The sequence below is a fragment of the Phycodurus eques genome, chromosome 12, assembly GCF_024500275.1.
Source record: "Phycodurus eques isolate BA_2022a chromosome 12, UOR_Pequ_1.1, whole genome shotgun sequence".
NCBI classification, from domain to species: domain Eukaryota; kingdom Metazoa; phylum Chordata; class Actinopteri; order Syngnathiformes; family Syngnathidae; genus Phycodurus; species Phycodurus eques.
This window is the reverse complement of record NC_084536.1, coordinates 15594189-15610676: the sequence shown is the minus strand read 5'-3', so window position 1 is coordinate 15610676 and position 16488 is coordinate 15594189. Positions and strand designations below refer to the sequence as shown.

Below are 16488 nucleotides of genomic sequence, written 5' to 3'. Positions count from 1 at the left end.
CACTCACTCACTCACTCATTCCCTCCCTCCCTCAGATTTCTAAAAAAAAGAAATATATGAATTAATTCAGCGGAACCTGTGAGTGAAGAGGATAAATGAGTGAATGTCATAAATAGTTGTACAGAGAAAATTTCAAGACTGCTTGGTGGCATACTAGCCACTTCTAAACAGTGTTGCCACAGTTAACTTGAAAACGTAACTTAGTTACTTGACTGATTTCAAAAGTAACTGTTAGAAAAAAGTTACTCTTTAGTTACTTTCAGCAGCTGTCGAGTCGGAGGAATATCACTTACCCACAGTATAAAAAAAGTATTAGCTTAACCGTACCCATTACTTGGTAATGTACGCCACACGAGTTATAGAATTATGTCATCAACATGAAAAAAAGAACTTGAATATGAGTGTAGTTGAAGCCACATTAAATGAGCAACTTAGAGCAGACTTGACATGCCAAATAGCCACCTAAATATAAACAAGCACCCCATTCTCAGTGCACGTCTTTAAAGACTCTTAACTGCGTCCATTGTGTTTGCGCCGCTGGCTGCTTGGTTATACGCGGGTTGCCTGTGTGCGGAAAACGTGCAACACGTCACGTGATGTCATTGCCCCAGACGGCTCAGTTTATAAATAGTTCGCCTTTTTTTCGACATTGTAGTTAGTCTCGTGTGCATTTTAGTTATGGATAGTTAAGAATGTAGTGTGTTTCGTCTGTTTTATTTATCATTATTAAAACAAAGGCTGAAAATTGGTCTACACTTATGACATGCACCGTGACTGAATCAAGTGTCTTGGTTATTGACTTGCCTCATGTTCCCAAGCATTGTAGTTTGTTAATGATAAGTATCTGTTGCCTAAGCATAAATTGCATATTATTATTCAAAAGCATATTAAGCTCTGCTTCTCCTGAACAAAAAAGTACCGCAATTTCTCGTGTATAATGCGCACCTATGTATAATACGCACCCTTCCATCCATCCATTTTCTGAGCCGCTTCTCCTCACTAGGGTCGCGGGGGTGCTGGAGCCTATCCCAGCTGTCATCGGGCAGGAGGCGGGGTACACCCTGAACTGGTTGCCAGCCAATCGCAGGAACAAACAACCGTTCGCACTCACAGTCATGCCTATGGGCAATTTAGAGTCTCCAATTCATGCATGTTTTTGGGATGTGGGAGGAAACCGGAGAGCTCGGAGAAAACCCACGCAGGCACGGGGAGAACATGCAAACTCCACACAGGCGGGGCCGGGGATTGAACCCGGGTCCTCAGAACTGTGAGGCTGACGCTCTAACCAGTCGGCCACCGTGCCGCCTAATACGCACCCCCAAAGTTTAATTAAAATTCTGGAAAACCCTTCTACCTATGTACAACCCCAATTCCAATGCAGTTGGGACGTTGTGTTAAACAAATAAAAACAGAATACAATGATTTTATACACGGGAAATTACGGTAACTATTGGGAGATAAATCAAAGTAACTGTAATCTGACTACTCTATTATAAAAAGTAACGCGTTAGATTACTTATGTCACCGGACCACATTTTTTAATGTCAACCGGCATCACTGCTTGTTAAGGGACAGACTCCTCAATCACTGGGTTTGTGAGAGTGATTTTTCCGCAGTTATGTTTAACTGTAGCATCTTCTTTTTGACTGACGCTTCACACATTCAAACTATGGACTGGAGAGATGAAGGCTAAAATAATCATTCAAGCCATTTTTTCCCACCTGGAATTACATATGACGTTATGATGAAATGTCCTACAACTTTCATAATGTGTAGTTAGTAGTAATGATTTTTCTTGTGCGGTGTAGGTTTCTGGTTTAAGTCGCGGCTCCTCTGCAGAGTCTTCACTGAAGAGAACCAAGCGCAAGGCACCTCCACCGCCAACATCCCCGTGTGGTGCTGTTCCTGAAACAGTTCCTTCTCAAGAGAATGCGCAAGGTTAGTCTTTGTTGTATGTATAATTTTGAGAGTGTGGCTCATTGCACTCATACTGTACATTCAGAACTACCTACAGCTGTAGAAGATTCCCCCCCAGCAGGTTTATTTGGTTTATGTGACATTTCTGCCCTCTAGTGGACGATATTCTGCAGTTCAATGTGGTAGACGTTTGCCCTTTCAATTTATTTTATGAGTGAAATTAATCACATTTTGTTTAGGTGCCTTGATGCAAAATGTCCCTGTTGTGTTGTCCACTTTGGAGTATATTGACTAACCAAGTAAACTGAAGCCATCAAATCGGCAACCAATTGATAATGTGTTGTGTTAAAAAATCTAAAATGTTAAAAGATAAAAGCCACTCAAAGGAAAACAGAGTGAATAAAGAATCTCTGGCTTCCCACTTTTGTCCTTGAATTTCAAAGGACTGTGTGTTTTCAAACCCCTTGTAGTTTTCTCTCTTGAGGTGGAATGAGCCGCCTTTGGAGTTACTTTCCGGTAATTGTCCACGCACATTTTACCATTATTGTATAGTCCTGTGAGGGAAGTTCCACCCTGGACTGAACACAAAGCAATTTAAAGCAACAATAAGACTATTTAGCGTTTCTGCCTGGGTCTTTAAAAACAAACTCTGTGTGTTTACATCAGAAGAAACGTTGTCGCCACCCTGAATTAACCGAGGAAGTTTGACCTCAATGCTCACTGCACTGAACTGACATTCCTGATTTTGTCCTCATTTCTCCTCCTCTGATGTTCATGAGCTCCTTAGTCTTATGTTGCTTATCAAATATCAAGATCGCTGGTTATATTGTGCTTACGTTTGGGTTGACCTGAAATTACCTGCATTTGTGATCTCGCCATATCACTTTCATCAAATGACCTGCACATGGAATAGTACACACACACATAAAAAAAGGAAACACTAAACAAATGAGTGAACTGTTGACCCATGACTACTATGATGATGAAACTTAAATACATAAAAATACTTCACAAATGACCTATTATGCAGTAAGTAAATTTGCCGTGGTGGGGTAGTGCCTATAATGTGAGTGTAAGTGTGGATTGTTGTTTATCTACAGCAGTGATTCCAAATCTTGATGGTAAAGCTGACCTTTGTTTACTGAACATCACACAGCTGTTGTGGTTTTGAGCATTCATGTAATTGGACGTGTAGGGATGACAACAGCAGGGTCCTGGAGAGCAAAAATTGCTTTCAACACAAAGGGTGTGGGCATTGAGTCTCTGGTGTTAAATTTTATTCTCTGGTCGTGGCTATCTGCCTTTGTTACGCCGCCAATATTACAATGAAAGTCTGAAAGTATTCATTATGAGCCAGGAAAAAAAAACAGAAAGGGCTGACTGAAAGTGTAGTTCATCAGAACAATAAATGGATATTTAAAAAATTACAATTGTTTTTCTGGCCTTCATCTAAATCTGTATATTTCTGTATATAAAAGGGTCTTTCCTGTTACCACTAGGTTGGAAGCATGCAATTAATTTTCTAGTATGTCCTTAGGGGAACAAAGGGGTCCGGCCAATCGTCTGATTGATTATTCGGTTAAGAGGAGTCAGAGGTGTCACAAGACTTTTTTCTGTCAGTGTATTTGCGTGTGACGATCACAATGCTGTTTTATAGACTTTTTAGGTGCTAAAACACTGGAGGAGATTATGGAGGAGACGGCAGCAGCTGCAAGAGAAGACCCCACTGTCAGCTCAATGTCTGACAAAGGCCGTGGGGAAGATCAGTCTTGTGATCTATCCTCAGATGGCAAGTACGAACTCTAAGACCTCTCAAATCAGAATTTTTTTTTATTTTTTTAAATCATTCTTAGAAATACTTTTAATTCCTATAATTTGCTTGATTTTGGCAGTCAGCCACAGAGCACCAAGAATGATTCAGCAATTCAGACCGATGAGTGTGTGCCTCCTGCCCCAGACCCATCTCAACTGCAGGGTATGGCTTTGTTGTGCCTAATCGACCAATATGTTTTTATTTCTTTGAAAATATGTGTTAAGTAGGTATTAAAAAAAAAAAAAAAAAAAAAAAAGTGTTGTTTGTATTTGTATAATCCATTTCCTTGTGCATTACCATGGACAAATGCTCTTTTTTTTCCCCCATACACGGACAGGAAATTGTCGAGTGATGTGGGTTACTCTGGTATAGTCCTATATGTTTCAGTGCTTGAATTTTATTGGATTGTTTTGAAGGTTTGAAATGCTTGAAATAGTTAAATTAATAGGTAGTTAATAGTGAAAATATCCATCCATTTCAGTAGTGCTTGTCCTCCTCATGGCTGCTGGTGAGCTGGATCCTATCGCAACTTATTTTTGCTGAGAAGTGAGCCGCCCTTGACTGGTCATCAACCAATCACAGGGCACATATAGACAAACAATGATTCACAGTCACACCTGTGAGCAGTTTAGAGCCATAGTGAAAATATTTATCAAAAACTTTATTGCTCTGATTGAATAACCCTAACCTTTCACTTGTTCAGAAATGTATAACACATGAACATAAACAAAAGACTAAATTATTGTCATGCCAATTCAATACAGTTGAACAGATGACTTAAACAAGTGTTGTAAATGCCAAACAGGTTACCACATGAGATGCTACTCCACAAACTAGAAAGTGCAAATTCTGTAGAAATTGCGTGCGACTGTTGAAAAGCTGACGCTGAATTAAAATACTGGAGAATAATTTAGGAATAATTCAAATGTGAGGAATGAATGTGGAACTTTGCAAAAAAAAAAAAGAATTACAGGATGGAGAGTATTTTGCTTTACAGCATTGCAAATGAGAATCTGTTCTCAGTTGCTTGACCTGGATAAATAAAGGTTAAATGAAATAAATAAATAGCGGTAAATATAAAGTAGAAATATTTGTGAATATTGAATATTTTAGTGAGAGAGATTTTAATCAGTTTAGAAAAATTAATGAGTAATTTTTTTTTATTTCTCCATAATTTTGACTTGTTTTTCTTTTAGAGGAATTGTGGGGAAAGTGAACATATGAGGAATGTGATGACTGTTCTGAATGATCTGAATATTTTGACATTGGAATGTTTTGAATCGGTTGAGAAATGTGGAAGTTTTGGAACGTCAAAAAAATAATATAATAATACCAGTAATAATGTTTGTGGAGAAACGTGAATGCACTTCAGTATTCGTGCAGTAAATAGATAATACTTTCTTAGATGATGCCGCAAGTTCCAACAGATTTTTAAGGCCAAGGAGTAGAGGTCAAAAACTCAATTCATTTACAAAAACAACTGAACTGCTTTTAGGTTTCTATGGTCTGTCTCACATTGTCAATGCTTCTGTTTTATACAGAAAGTGTCTTGTGTCAAGTTGAAAGCGAGCTCTGCCAGTCCTCGTGTGAAGACCCTGCAAGCAAGAGTGTGAAAGACAACCAAAGGGATGCATCAAGTGACCTCCAGCAAGATGCAGACAGATCTCAGGCTAGTTCTGTTCTGGAAAACACCACCACCACCCAGGGGGAGTCAGTCAGCTCAGAGAGCTGGGAGATTATCGGCGCATCCCGCCCCGCTGGCGAGGACGCTCAGGTGCAAACAGATTTCACACCCCTACCGGAGCTGCCACATCAACAAGAACTCACAGATCAAGGACTGCCCTCTGTCAAGGAGGCTGCTTTGGAGTCCGCGGACAGCAAGAATGATATCTCCACTTCAACAGATGAGCCGCAACCCGCAGACCTCAAATGTATCCAAGCCTCAGAGACGTCGACACCACTTGTTGCCCCGAAAGCTGCGTCGAACGGTGGCTCGCACCCTGAGCCAAAGCCGAAGCCTTCCAACGAGTTAACCAGGGACTACATCCCCAAGGTGGGGATGACGACATACACCATCGTGCCTCCGAAATCGAACGAGAAGCTGAGGTACTTTGAAGTCGCACTGACACTGGAGACGCCCCCCGTTGCCACGGAAGATGCAGGCGAGCGCTTGAATACACCCAGGAAAGAAATACTGAGCAGCACTACTACTTCCGCAAGAAACACTGTCAATGGATGCCTGGCTGAAGCCACTCACGCCTCATCACACAGCACCTCGCCTCAAGCAGATCACAGCTTCTGCTCCTCACAAGCAGGTTCTCCAGGAGAGGTCAAGGCAACTAAAGTTCCGCCCGCAACTAAACCAAAGCCAGGATCGTTCCGCTTGTCAAAGCACAAAAATACACCTGGGTATTATGTAACTTCGGCTGCAGAGAAGAGTCCCACTGCCAGTCCCTCTTCTGGCCACATGGGGGACCAAGTAGACCGAGCAATGTTGCTATTGCCTCCTCCTGCTCCTCCTGCGACTGATGTTCACCCGAGCCCTAAAAGGGACGACACACGAGTCACGCGTATGACAAGGCAGAGCAGTCTGTCAGCCAAAGAGCCGAGCTTTGGGTTAAGCGTGGAGAAGCTGAGGAGCTTCGCAGCCCCCAGGCCTTATTCCCCCTCCACGCCGTCCCGCTTTGCCCAGGCGGTGTCCTCGGCCGTGAAGCGGAGCCACTCTCTGCCCCATAGCCCCAAATCACCCAGCTCTCCGGTGACACCCTGTTCTCCTGCTGTAAATCGCTATTCAGTCATCGAACAAAGTACAGTTTTGAAGTTCAAGGTGAGTCATGGTCACATATGATTCACACTTTCAGAATCAGAACCAGAATCATCTTTGTTTGCCAAGTATGTCCAAAATACACACAAAGAATTTGTCTCCGGTAGTTGGAGCCGCTCCAGTACGACAACAGACACTCCAGTACGACAACAGAACACTTTTGAGACACAATGTCTCCAAAGACAAACGAAAAACACAAAAACAAAAACAATACTAGAGAGCGCATACAAACACCAGGCACTTTATTAGGTACACCTGAATGAGGAACTCATTGAAAGAGTGTTTTCCCGCATATTTGTGATTTGAGACTTGCGGGTTCATCTATTCACTGATTTCTTTTTGGAAACTGTCATCTGTTATTCACTGAAAGGCTCTGGTCAAAGAATTAAAAGTACAGTGGTGCCTTGAGATATGAGTGGCCCAAGTGATTAGTTGTTCAAGATGCATTACGAGCCGTCATTTGTTGTGTGTCTATTTATTTATTTATATATTTTTTTGCTTTGATTAGTGAGCACAAATTTGAGACAGGAGCGCTTAAGGGTGGCCGCAAATTCTGCTCAACTAACTTACCAACAAGCAGCAGATAGCAAACAATTCTTCAAAAAAAAAAAGAAGAGGCTTCAAGCTCTTTATTGCCATTCCTACATGACATTTACTGTCAACCTAAACAATACAAAGACAATTAAATGCCTCTTTGAAACAAGCACATAACTTTGCCTTAAAGTCTGCTAGCTTATTGATAACACACAAATTGGAAATGTCATACACCGCCTAACGAATAGCATCTGTGTCACAGTTTTATAACACTTTAAGCAATGCATATTTCAACACAAAGGGTGGAGCAACACATGTAGAGAGTTAGTACAATAATACTCATGGGCATACGAGGCAAACGACATACAGTATTATTGCAGTTTACTGAGAACCGGTGACAGTCTCCATGTACAATATATCTGTATGTCTGTATTATACTGCCCACAGGTGGCCAAGGCATGCACACCAGAAGGAGCAGCCCCAATGTCCATTGAATTGAAACAAAAATGTGTTAAAAACTGTAATTCATTACATTCTATTTTTGTCATTGCTGTATATTTTTACAGTAGAACACTATTACTACGAAAGACAGTATTATAGAGTTCTACTTATTAAGAAACACATCACAAACATATTTGTTGATTATTATTTTTTTTTTAGGAGGCTGGAATGGATTAATAGATTAATGGATTTCTATTCTATCCTTCTTGTGATGTCTTTGAGCCAAGGAAGTATTGTTGTTCCTTTCAACAACGCGGTGTGTTGAAATGAGTTTAGACAAAAGTGGTGCTTTGCCACCAACTTGTGGCATCTTGGTGCCAAGGAACTATATAGTCTGTTGAAGTGAATTGAGGAGCGCCATTTAGTCAAAAGTAGTGTTTTGCTTCCATCGTGTGGCGCATACAGGGAGTCAGAACCCTTTTTAGAGTGAGTGTCATCTATTTCTACACTTAATTTTAAGCATCATTCAAGTATGATTTTTATTTGATTTCATGGTTTCATTCTTGTATTATTGATTTTATAGATTGTGACAGTAGTACATTTTTGTGTAACTACAACTTCAAGTCAAAGTATGAGAATGATTCTTTATTCTATTTTTAGTGTGGCCCTAATTCTCCTTAATAGATTGAAATCTAAATGTGTTCTGATCAATTAATAACATAAAATTTGTGTTGGTGTCATCTTGCCTTTTAGTCATTTTTAGCCTTCAAATTCTTGTTCACATTTTTATTAACAGGTTGGTGAGAAGATCGGGGTGGTGAATGACAAAGATTCTCTGCCAGGAGTCGAACAACAACCAGCGTCATCGAGTGAACTTTTTCAGATAGATGGAAGGAGACAGTCACCCATAGCAGTGCCTTATGATGAAATATGATCTACTGTAAGAATTTAATTTAATTTACTGTAAATATTTGCACCTCACGTTCCTAAATTACAATTATTTTTCTTTCAGGAGGAGAACATCCAGTTGTTTTTGTTTCCTGAAACCATTTTGGCACAAGAAGCCTTTTTTTTTTTTTTTTTTAATTAAATAAAACCTCTTAATTGGCAGTGTACATAGATTTAATGTATTTTTGATAATTGCTGTATTTTGGTTTATTTGTTCACATTTCATTAATGGCTTCAGTTGACATGCATAATTTAATATATGTCTTATTTTGTGAAATGCGCTGTCTTGCATTAAATGCATTACTGTTTTGCCTGGCCCAGGATATTAAGTAAGAGCAATTCTATAAATTATAAAGATGGTTTTCAGAGTTGTAATAATATTGGTTTATTATGGTTTATTTAGAATAGTATCTAAATGTTGATTTATGAGTTGGGAAACACCAGGTTTGACTTGTGGTACTAAATGCCCCACGTTTGCATTGTTTATATTTAAAATGTATCAGTTTCATAAAGCCGTGTGCAAATGTTGAATAAACCTGAACTACCCACGTTGTTGTAGTAAACAATAAAGCTTTTATCATTTCAACAGCTCCCATGGAAGTCATTGGTGCATGTGTACAACGCGACAGGTTTTTCCTGCATGAACTGCTGAAATTGGACACTGCAAACATTCGAGTGTACACTCAACAAGGTGTGTGATACATTTCACATTGCACCGAAAGCACCTGAGAACTCGCTCTGTGTCGCTGTCCACCACCGAGGAGGTGATGTGAACACTTGGACTTCCACGGGAAACATCACTTAAAGAGAAACAAGGTATGTAACCTTTTCATTTCAGGGGTGGAGGATACCCTCCAAGGAGCTGGACTAGAAATGATACCGCAAGTCTAATGAAATAAGTCTAAAACAGCAGTGTTGGGTTGTAACAATAAATAAATAATTGTATAGTACTAGTCATAGGAACAACACATAATATTCATAATGACGTGAATGGAGTAATATAAAGTTGTACCTTAAGATACGACAAATTTGTTCCATGATCACGATTCGGTCCTCAAAACAATGTAGGATGTCCAAATCACATTTTTTAGCCTCTGAATCACTTGCCTGAGTCACTGAGTCCTGATCAATACCTCGGCAGTTCATTAAGAAATGCAGGTAACTCCAGCCCCAAAATGCATTTTAAAGTCTTTTTTTTTTTTTTTTTTTTTTTTTAATAAATAAGAAAAATCACAATAGTATTATACTGCATAAAAACAGTCATAACGTTTGCTCACCACATAACCTACAAACACAGGAAATGTGAGCACAAAACAGCGCTGTACCTGATGTTTTTTCCTTTGTTGTTGTTCTTTTGTGGGGTTTATTGGCGGTTAGCAAACAATGTTAAGGGAGCATTAGCATCATCAACTACTAATAATAATAGATGGGACTTTTGTAATGTTTTTCATGATACGCAACAGTCGCCGGTGTTGTTCCACTGCAAGTAAACCAATGTGAATTTATTGTGGCCGGATGTTGCAAAGTTTGCTGCTGCCATCTAGTGGTGAGGGCTCAAGACAAACTATCAGCCATGCGCAACGGCTTGTGTCTCGAAAGACTGAAGTCAAGGCACAACTGTTACACTTTTCATCAAGTCTTTTGAAATGGAAAGGCTATAGGGATATATGCACGTTTTAAAAAAAAAAAAAAAAAAAAAAAAATGTTTTTTAGGTATAATGGTCTGGTGATAATGGTCTTTTATCGAATGTTTGAATGGTGACAGTGGCACTTTTAATGCAAAGCAAATTACCTAGTGCAACATGTTCTGTACAAAAAGAAAGTTGTCATAGGCATTTAAAGCTAAAGGTACAGTGCACTGGTTACGGATTATTGCTTTATAGATCCAGACTGATTAATCATTCGACACCTCACATCCACATGATGCCTTCTTTTATAACAAAAAGATAAACAATTTCAGTGATATTTCGCTATGGTCTATTATTCCCTATCAAAAGGACTGTGAGCAAATATTTCTGATCAACTTTTGGCATTTTCCCTCCATGCATGTGATGAGTTAACGTTTATGTCTGCAGTGGCCAGTCCTGTCAAACATTACCTTTTGTAAAGAGGTCTTAATGCCTGCCCCAAATAACACTTGTCTGCTGAGCTGGTTATATTTGTATTACCTCATGCCTGCGACACTGTAAGAATACGTGTAAAGGGCAATTTGGAACCTTGTGCAAACTCTAGCACAGACGGGTATACAGTACAGTACAACCCCAATTCCAATGAAGTTGGGACGGTGTGTTAAACATAAATAAAAACAGAATACAATGATTTGCAAATCATGTTCAACCTATATTTAATTGAATACACTACAAAGACAATATATTTAATGTTCAAACTGATAAACTTGATTGTTTTTAGCAAATAATCATTAACTTAGAATTTTATGGCTGCAACACGCTCCAAAAAAGCTGGGACAGGTGGCAAGAAAGACTGAGAAAGTTGAGGAATGCTTGTCAAACACTTGTTTGGAACATCCCACAGGTGAACAGGCTAATTGGGAACAGGTGGGTACCATGATTGGGTATAAAAGGAGTTTCCCTGAATTGCTCAGTCTTTCACAAGCAAAGATGGGGCGAGGTTCACCTCTTTGTGAACAAGTGCGTGAGAAAATAGCCGAACAGTTTAAGGACAATGTTCCTCAACGTACAATTACAAGGAATTTAGGGATTTCATCATCTACGGTCCATAATATCATCAAAAGGTTCAGAGAATCTGGAGAAATCACTGCATGTAAGCGGCAAGGGCGAAAACCAACATTGAATGCCCGTGACCTTCGATCCCTCAGGCAGCACTGCATCAAAAACGGACATCAATGTGTAAAGGAAATCAACACGTGGGCTCAGGAACACTTCAGAAAACCAATGTCAGTAAATAAATAATTTGGAGAGACATCCAGTTCTTGATGGTTGATTCTGAACACAGCTACACCCCAGTTATGAGGGTGCGCACACTTGTGCAACCACATTATTTCAGTTTATTTTTACTTCCCCTTTTGAAAAAAAAATAAAAATAAATATATATATATATATATAAGAGATGTACAGGTTATAGGTCACAACGGTGAAAAAAAAACTTTTTAAAATGATTTTTCTTGGTCTAATTTTTTTATATCAAAAACCTAGCTTTTGAACAGGGGTGTGTAGATTTTTTATATCTACTGTAGTTCCTTAGCTCCAAGATACCACAAGATGGCGACAAAACAATACCGTTATTGCTTGAGCCTGAGCACAAAAACAGAAAATAGGTTTTGTTGTTTTTCAGCGAATAACAGAGCATAGGTTCCATTAAAAAAAAAAAATAAAATAAAATAAATATGTGAATTTGAAAATGCCGTAATAAGCGGGTGTCCACTGTATACAGCAGTGTGTTTTTATAGGCAAAAAAATTATCATGGTGACCAGTGATGTTTGAAATTGCTTATTTGACTAATATATTGTTTTAAATGATTTTTCTGTGAACTTTTCTCCATTTATTTATAAAATTCATTTTATGTAGACCACACGGTGCAGTGACTAAAATATTATTGAAGATATGGTGAAAAACAAATGTCCAGTGGCCAAATAAATACCATTAAAAATATCTGGTAGTACAACCACTTTCCAAGGAATGCTGCAGTAAAGTGCAAATAATGTAAATTATTAAAGTATGCCTGCCTGAAGTATTGCTCAGTGACTAAAATGAAATTTAATGATTTCTTCCGTAGCGGCAAGGTAAATCTAAGGATATAAATAATTTTTAAAATGACTATTGATGCATCTTGATTGATAGATGATTATATCGTCCGATAAACATTTTATAGCGTATCTACAATATATCGCACAGCGCGAAGTCATCCATCCATCCATCCATTCATTTTCTGTATCGCTTTATCCTCACAAGGATCATGGGCGTGCTGGAGCCTATCCCAGCTATCTTCGGGCGAGATGGGGGGTACACCCTGAACTGGTTTCCAGGCAATCGCAGGGCACTAATAAACAAACAACCATTCGTGCACACATTCACACCTACGGGCAATTTAGAGTCTTCAATTAACCTACCATGCATGTTTTTGGGATGTGGGAGGAAACCGGAGTGCCCAGAGAAAACCCCCGCAGGCACGGGGAGAACATGCAAACTCCACACAGGCGAGGCCGGGATTTGAACCCTGGTCCTCAGAACTGTGAGGCAGATGTGCTAACCAGTCGTCCACCGTGCTGCAGCTCGAAGTCCGTGAGTTTAAAAAGAATTCCATTCAAATTAACTTTTTGATGAATCATATTAACGTTAATTTCACTGGTTGCTTTGTCACAGTGGGGGACGGCCGCGCATTGGCTAAAATATCTTTATCGTGATGGATGGATCACGTTTGTGTGGGAGGGGTCGGCTTGCCCTACTGAGGCAGCCTTGTGTGGCGGCAGATGAGCCAGATGACTCATGTATACAGTATGCGTGAGTGGAGGAGCACCCTCACACACTACAGTACACTCTCACACTCAACTGCTGGTCTCTTTTGACCCCCCCCCCCGTCCCCCTGTTATAGATGATGATGCCTTGGATTTAAGTGTGGTGATATGAATAACGCATTGGGTGACTTATCTGGAAGCCTTGGAGCCAAAGCAGAGATTTACCAGAGTGGCCGGAGTAATGGGAGCGAGGCTCTCATCTCCTTGCAAGAGCCTTTACTGACACCAAAAGTCAAGAGGACTTCACCCTGCCAAGGCAACAGGTATGACGACATGGTGTACTCTGCTGTCTTTTTGGCTTATAATTATGTTGGATAAATTCAATACAAAAGCTGCAGGAGAGAGTGTAGACTTTGCACCATAAATGCGCTCACCCGATGTCACGTAAAGGACGAGCGAATTATTTAAACAGCACAAGTTGAACATGATGGAATCAAATCTGGCAATTGTTGGTTTGTGGGAGATAATGAGTAACTCAGTAACTGTGCTGTTTGCAGAGTGGCGAGGAAAGTCAAGAGAGGAGCGCCTCATATTAAGAAGGGGGGGGAAAAAAGTTTAATCAGAGGCTGTATGGGCAAAACTCCCGTACAGCCTGAACAAACATAATCTTTATTAAAATGACAACATGTTAGCAGTCTATGGTAATTCGGTTGACTTTCTACCCTTCACGCAAGACACAGTATTACTGACTTCATAACTATTGAGGCTGCACACCTTGTACAGTATGTTCTATGCATTCCTCCATCAGATGCAAACAGAATTTCTAACCAATGCCTTTGAGCTCATAGACTACAGCCAGCCAAGTTTTACCGATTTTACATGACACACAGTACCAATTACACATTAGATTGTGCATTCTAATATGAAATCAGTGTCCAATGCAATTACAGTATCCAAAGTTCTGCGTTTAGAAAGATAATAATCACTATTGGTGTACAGGGAGGTATTATTTCAATAATGTATTTACTATTGGGGTTGTATTTACAACTCTTTTTTCCCCCCCGGTAAAGTTACTTGCAAATATTTCAAATATTTCTGCATGTTTTCCACTGAGGTGATGTATTTCTTTGGCTCATTTTAAGTGTCTACTTCCGTTCTCCAGGTTAAAAAAAGAGGCCAGTGAAGTTTCACCTGGTCCACCTTCTTTTCCTGAAGGTCTTGCTTCAAAACTCTCACACTCTGCCCCTGAGTCTTTATTACCTTGGACCAAAACAAGTGCAACTCAGGTAAGCACTGTTTCATCTATTTATTAATTTGTACAGTAATATAATTTTAAGCTTTTGTATAGTTAGTTGATTTCTCTGGTTACTCTTCATTAGTTTTTCTTGTTGTTGTTGTTATCATTACAATACTGTAATTCCAATATATCAGTATTCCATTGGGATTATAGTTATTCTTCTGACTGCTCCCGGAATAATGTAATATTTATTTTTTTGTGAGTTTTTGGTGTTTGTGAGTTAAGAAGCGTGCTTACAGTTAAAATCATTATTTTTATGTATATATTCTGATTGACAATGACACAAGACTGAAAAAAGAGGGAAAGAAGTTGTTGGGGAAAAGTAAAACATTTTTTTTTCCATTTTCATATTTTGTTTATTTACATTTGAAAAAAATAATCATACACAATCGTTTGCACTTTTGCACACATTCTGAAAGATCCAACAACACAGAGAGTATTCTCATCAACTACACATTTCGAAAATGGGATACATCTGTACTGTATTGTATTGAAAATGGTATGAAGACTTCATGTCAAAATGTAAAAATAAAAAAAATAATAAAAAAAATGCATGTTAACATTTATTTTTTGGGGTATCTGGATTATTATTTATATTTTTTTGGCAAAAGGTTGAATGCTTAACGATACCGTAATTTACCAATTTCCCCATAAAGTAGAGCAGTTACAGTCTTATTGCCTGAGAACATCCAGAAAGTGTCCATTGCAATACATTATGGTCATCTATGGACATTCCTTTGTAGTTTTTACCAATAAAAAATAAAATAAACAAATAAATAATAATAATGCCTTCTTCAACTTACGCCTACTAAATTCTCGTGCGGACACGCTCCTGTGATACACGGTATTCAGTTTGGATGGCCAACTGCATCAGAAGTAGATTCATATCCTAAAATACAAAAACTAGCATTATAGTATTTACTGTACGTGTATGGCTGGCGTTAAGTTGTAGTTTGCTCCAAAGAGGCCTCTGTAAGGCCGAACTCATAGCTAAGATCGCCTGCCAAGTTAAAGTACAATACAATACAATGACACATGCACCTTCAATTGGCTCTGTTTAAATGATCAACAATTTGGAAACATGTATATCCAATGTAATCATAGTGTAAATAAAAAAACCAAAAAAAAGTACCAACTATCTAGCAATACTGCATGTCAAAACCCATAACCAGACACACTGTTACTGTATTCCTCACTGACAGCTTAAATGCTGCTCACTTTTTTTTTCTCATAGAAAAACAAAAATTTATGTCATTTCCCAGGGTTGTAAACGTATAAAGCCTACATCTGTCACACTGCAGCACATAAACTACAATTAGATGCCGACTGCTTTCAATTCCAATTTTAGAGTAACTATGCTGTACATACATCAATCAGATATGTTTTTTTTTTGTTTGTTTTTTTTTTACCACGAGCTTTTGTCAATAACACACCCATACCATAAAGTGAGAGGCAGGGTACACGATTGACTGGTCGTGAGCCAATGGCAGGGCCCTTGATTTCCAAACAACTATTCACACTCACATTCACACCTATGGACAATTTTGAGATTTTAATGAACGTGGGAAGAAGGTGGAGTACTCAGAAAAAGTCACACAAACTCCACACAGGAGGGCTTGAGCTAAGGTTTGAACCCAGAACCTCTCAACAATGAGGCAGACGTGCTAACCACTAAGTCAGAGTGCTTTATTGCACCAATTCACATTGATGAGCAGATGAAGAACCAAACTCCTTGTACATTACTTGTACATCTCATCGGGTTACTGATACACTATCCCAAGGCACCCCTGGATGTAAAGAGGACTCTTGCTATTCTGGACCCCAAATATTGAAAATCCGTGGATAATTGACAGCATTTATAATTGCATTGGGAAAAAAAAAGTTGTTTTTAAAACCCTCAAAAATCTTGAAGACCCAGGGATAAACCGCCAATAAGAAAAAAAGAAAACGTAAAAAAGCGAAAATAAATTCCGTGGGTGCTGAACTGCAAGTATGCGGGGGTCCACTGTATTTAAGAAAACTGACTAACCCCTACCTGAGCAAGCACTTACCGACAGAGGTAATGAAACATATGCTCGAAGAAAGAACAATGGGCACAACAACTGCCATATCAACAGTAGTAATAGTCCCATGATTACAGCAATAACCACAATATTGATAAGAGGCAGGAAATGTGAAGGCGCACCTCCAGAAGCAGGGAACACCAGCCACAAGGTAGACAGAGAAAGACAAAGCCAAGCAGGTACCCCATGGATGGCCATGAGACAACAGCAAACCTAAC

The 16488-nt window shown here is 39.2% G+C and overlaps 2 protein-coding genes across 6 annotated transcripts in view; both read left to right on the top strand.

Annotated features, from left to right (window-relative positions):
* cobll1b (cordon-bleu WH2 repeat protein-like 1b) overlaps positions 1-9059 on the top strand; it is a 30962-nt gene extending 21903 nt beyond the window's left edge. For all 3 annotated transcript variants that reach the window (XM_061691292.1, XM_061691291.1, XM_061691293.1), the window contains 6 exons: positions 1809-1938; positions 3575-3710; positions 3810-3892; positions 5272-6557; positions 8326-8469; positions 8542-9059. In XM_061691292.1, coding sequence (XP_061547276.1) covers positions 1809-1938; positions 3575-3710; positions 3810-3892; positions 5272-6557; positions 8326-8463 — 1773 coding nt within the window. In that variant the 3' untranslated portion in view covers positions 8464-8469; positions 8542-9059. The remainder of the gene's footprint in view (positions 1-1808; positions 1939-3574; positions 3711-3809; positions 3893-5271; positions 6558-8325; positions 8470-8541) is intronic.
* Positions 9060-9075: 16 nt separating this feature from the next.
* The window catches only part of grb14 (growth factor receptor-bound protein 14), a 28034-nt gene continuing 20621 nt past the window's right edge, over positions 9076-16488 (top strand). For 2 of the 3 annotated variants that reach the window (XR_009769542.1, XM_061691294.1), the window contains exons 1-3: positions 9078-9293; positions 13048-13233; positions 14073-14196. Coding sequence is in view for 2 of the 3 variants with exons in the window: in XM_061691294.1 (XP_061547278.1) it covers positions 13079-13233; positions 14073-14196 (279 nt within the window). In the remaining variant the exon portion in view is untranslated. Of the gene's footprint in view, positions 9294-13047; positions 13234-14072; positions 14197-16488 lie in introns of all 3 variants that reach the window. The other variant, XM_061691295.1, reaches the window with a different exon arrangement.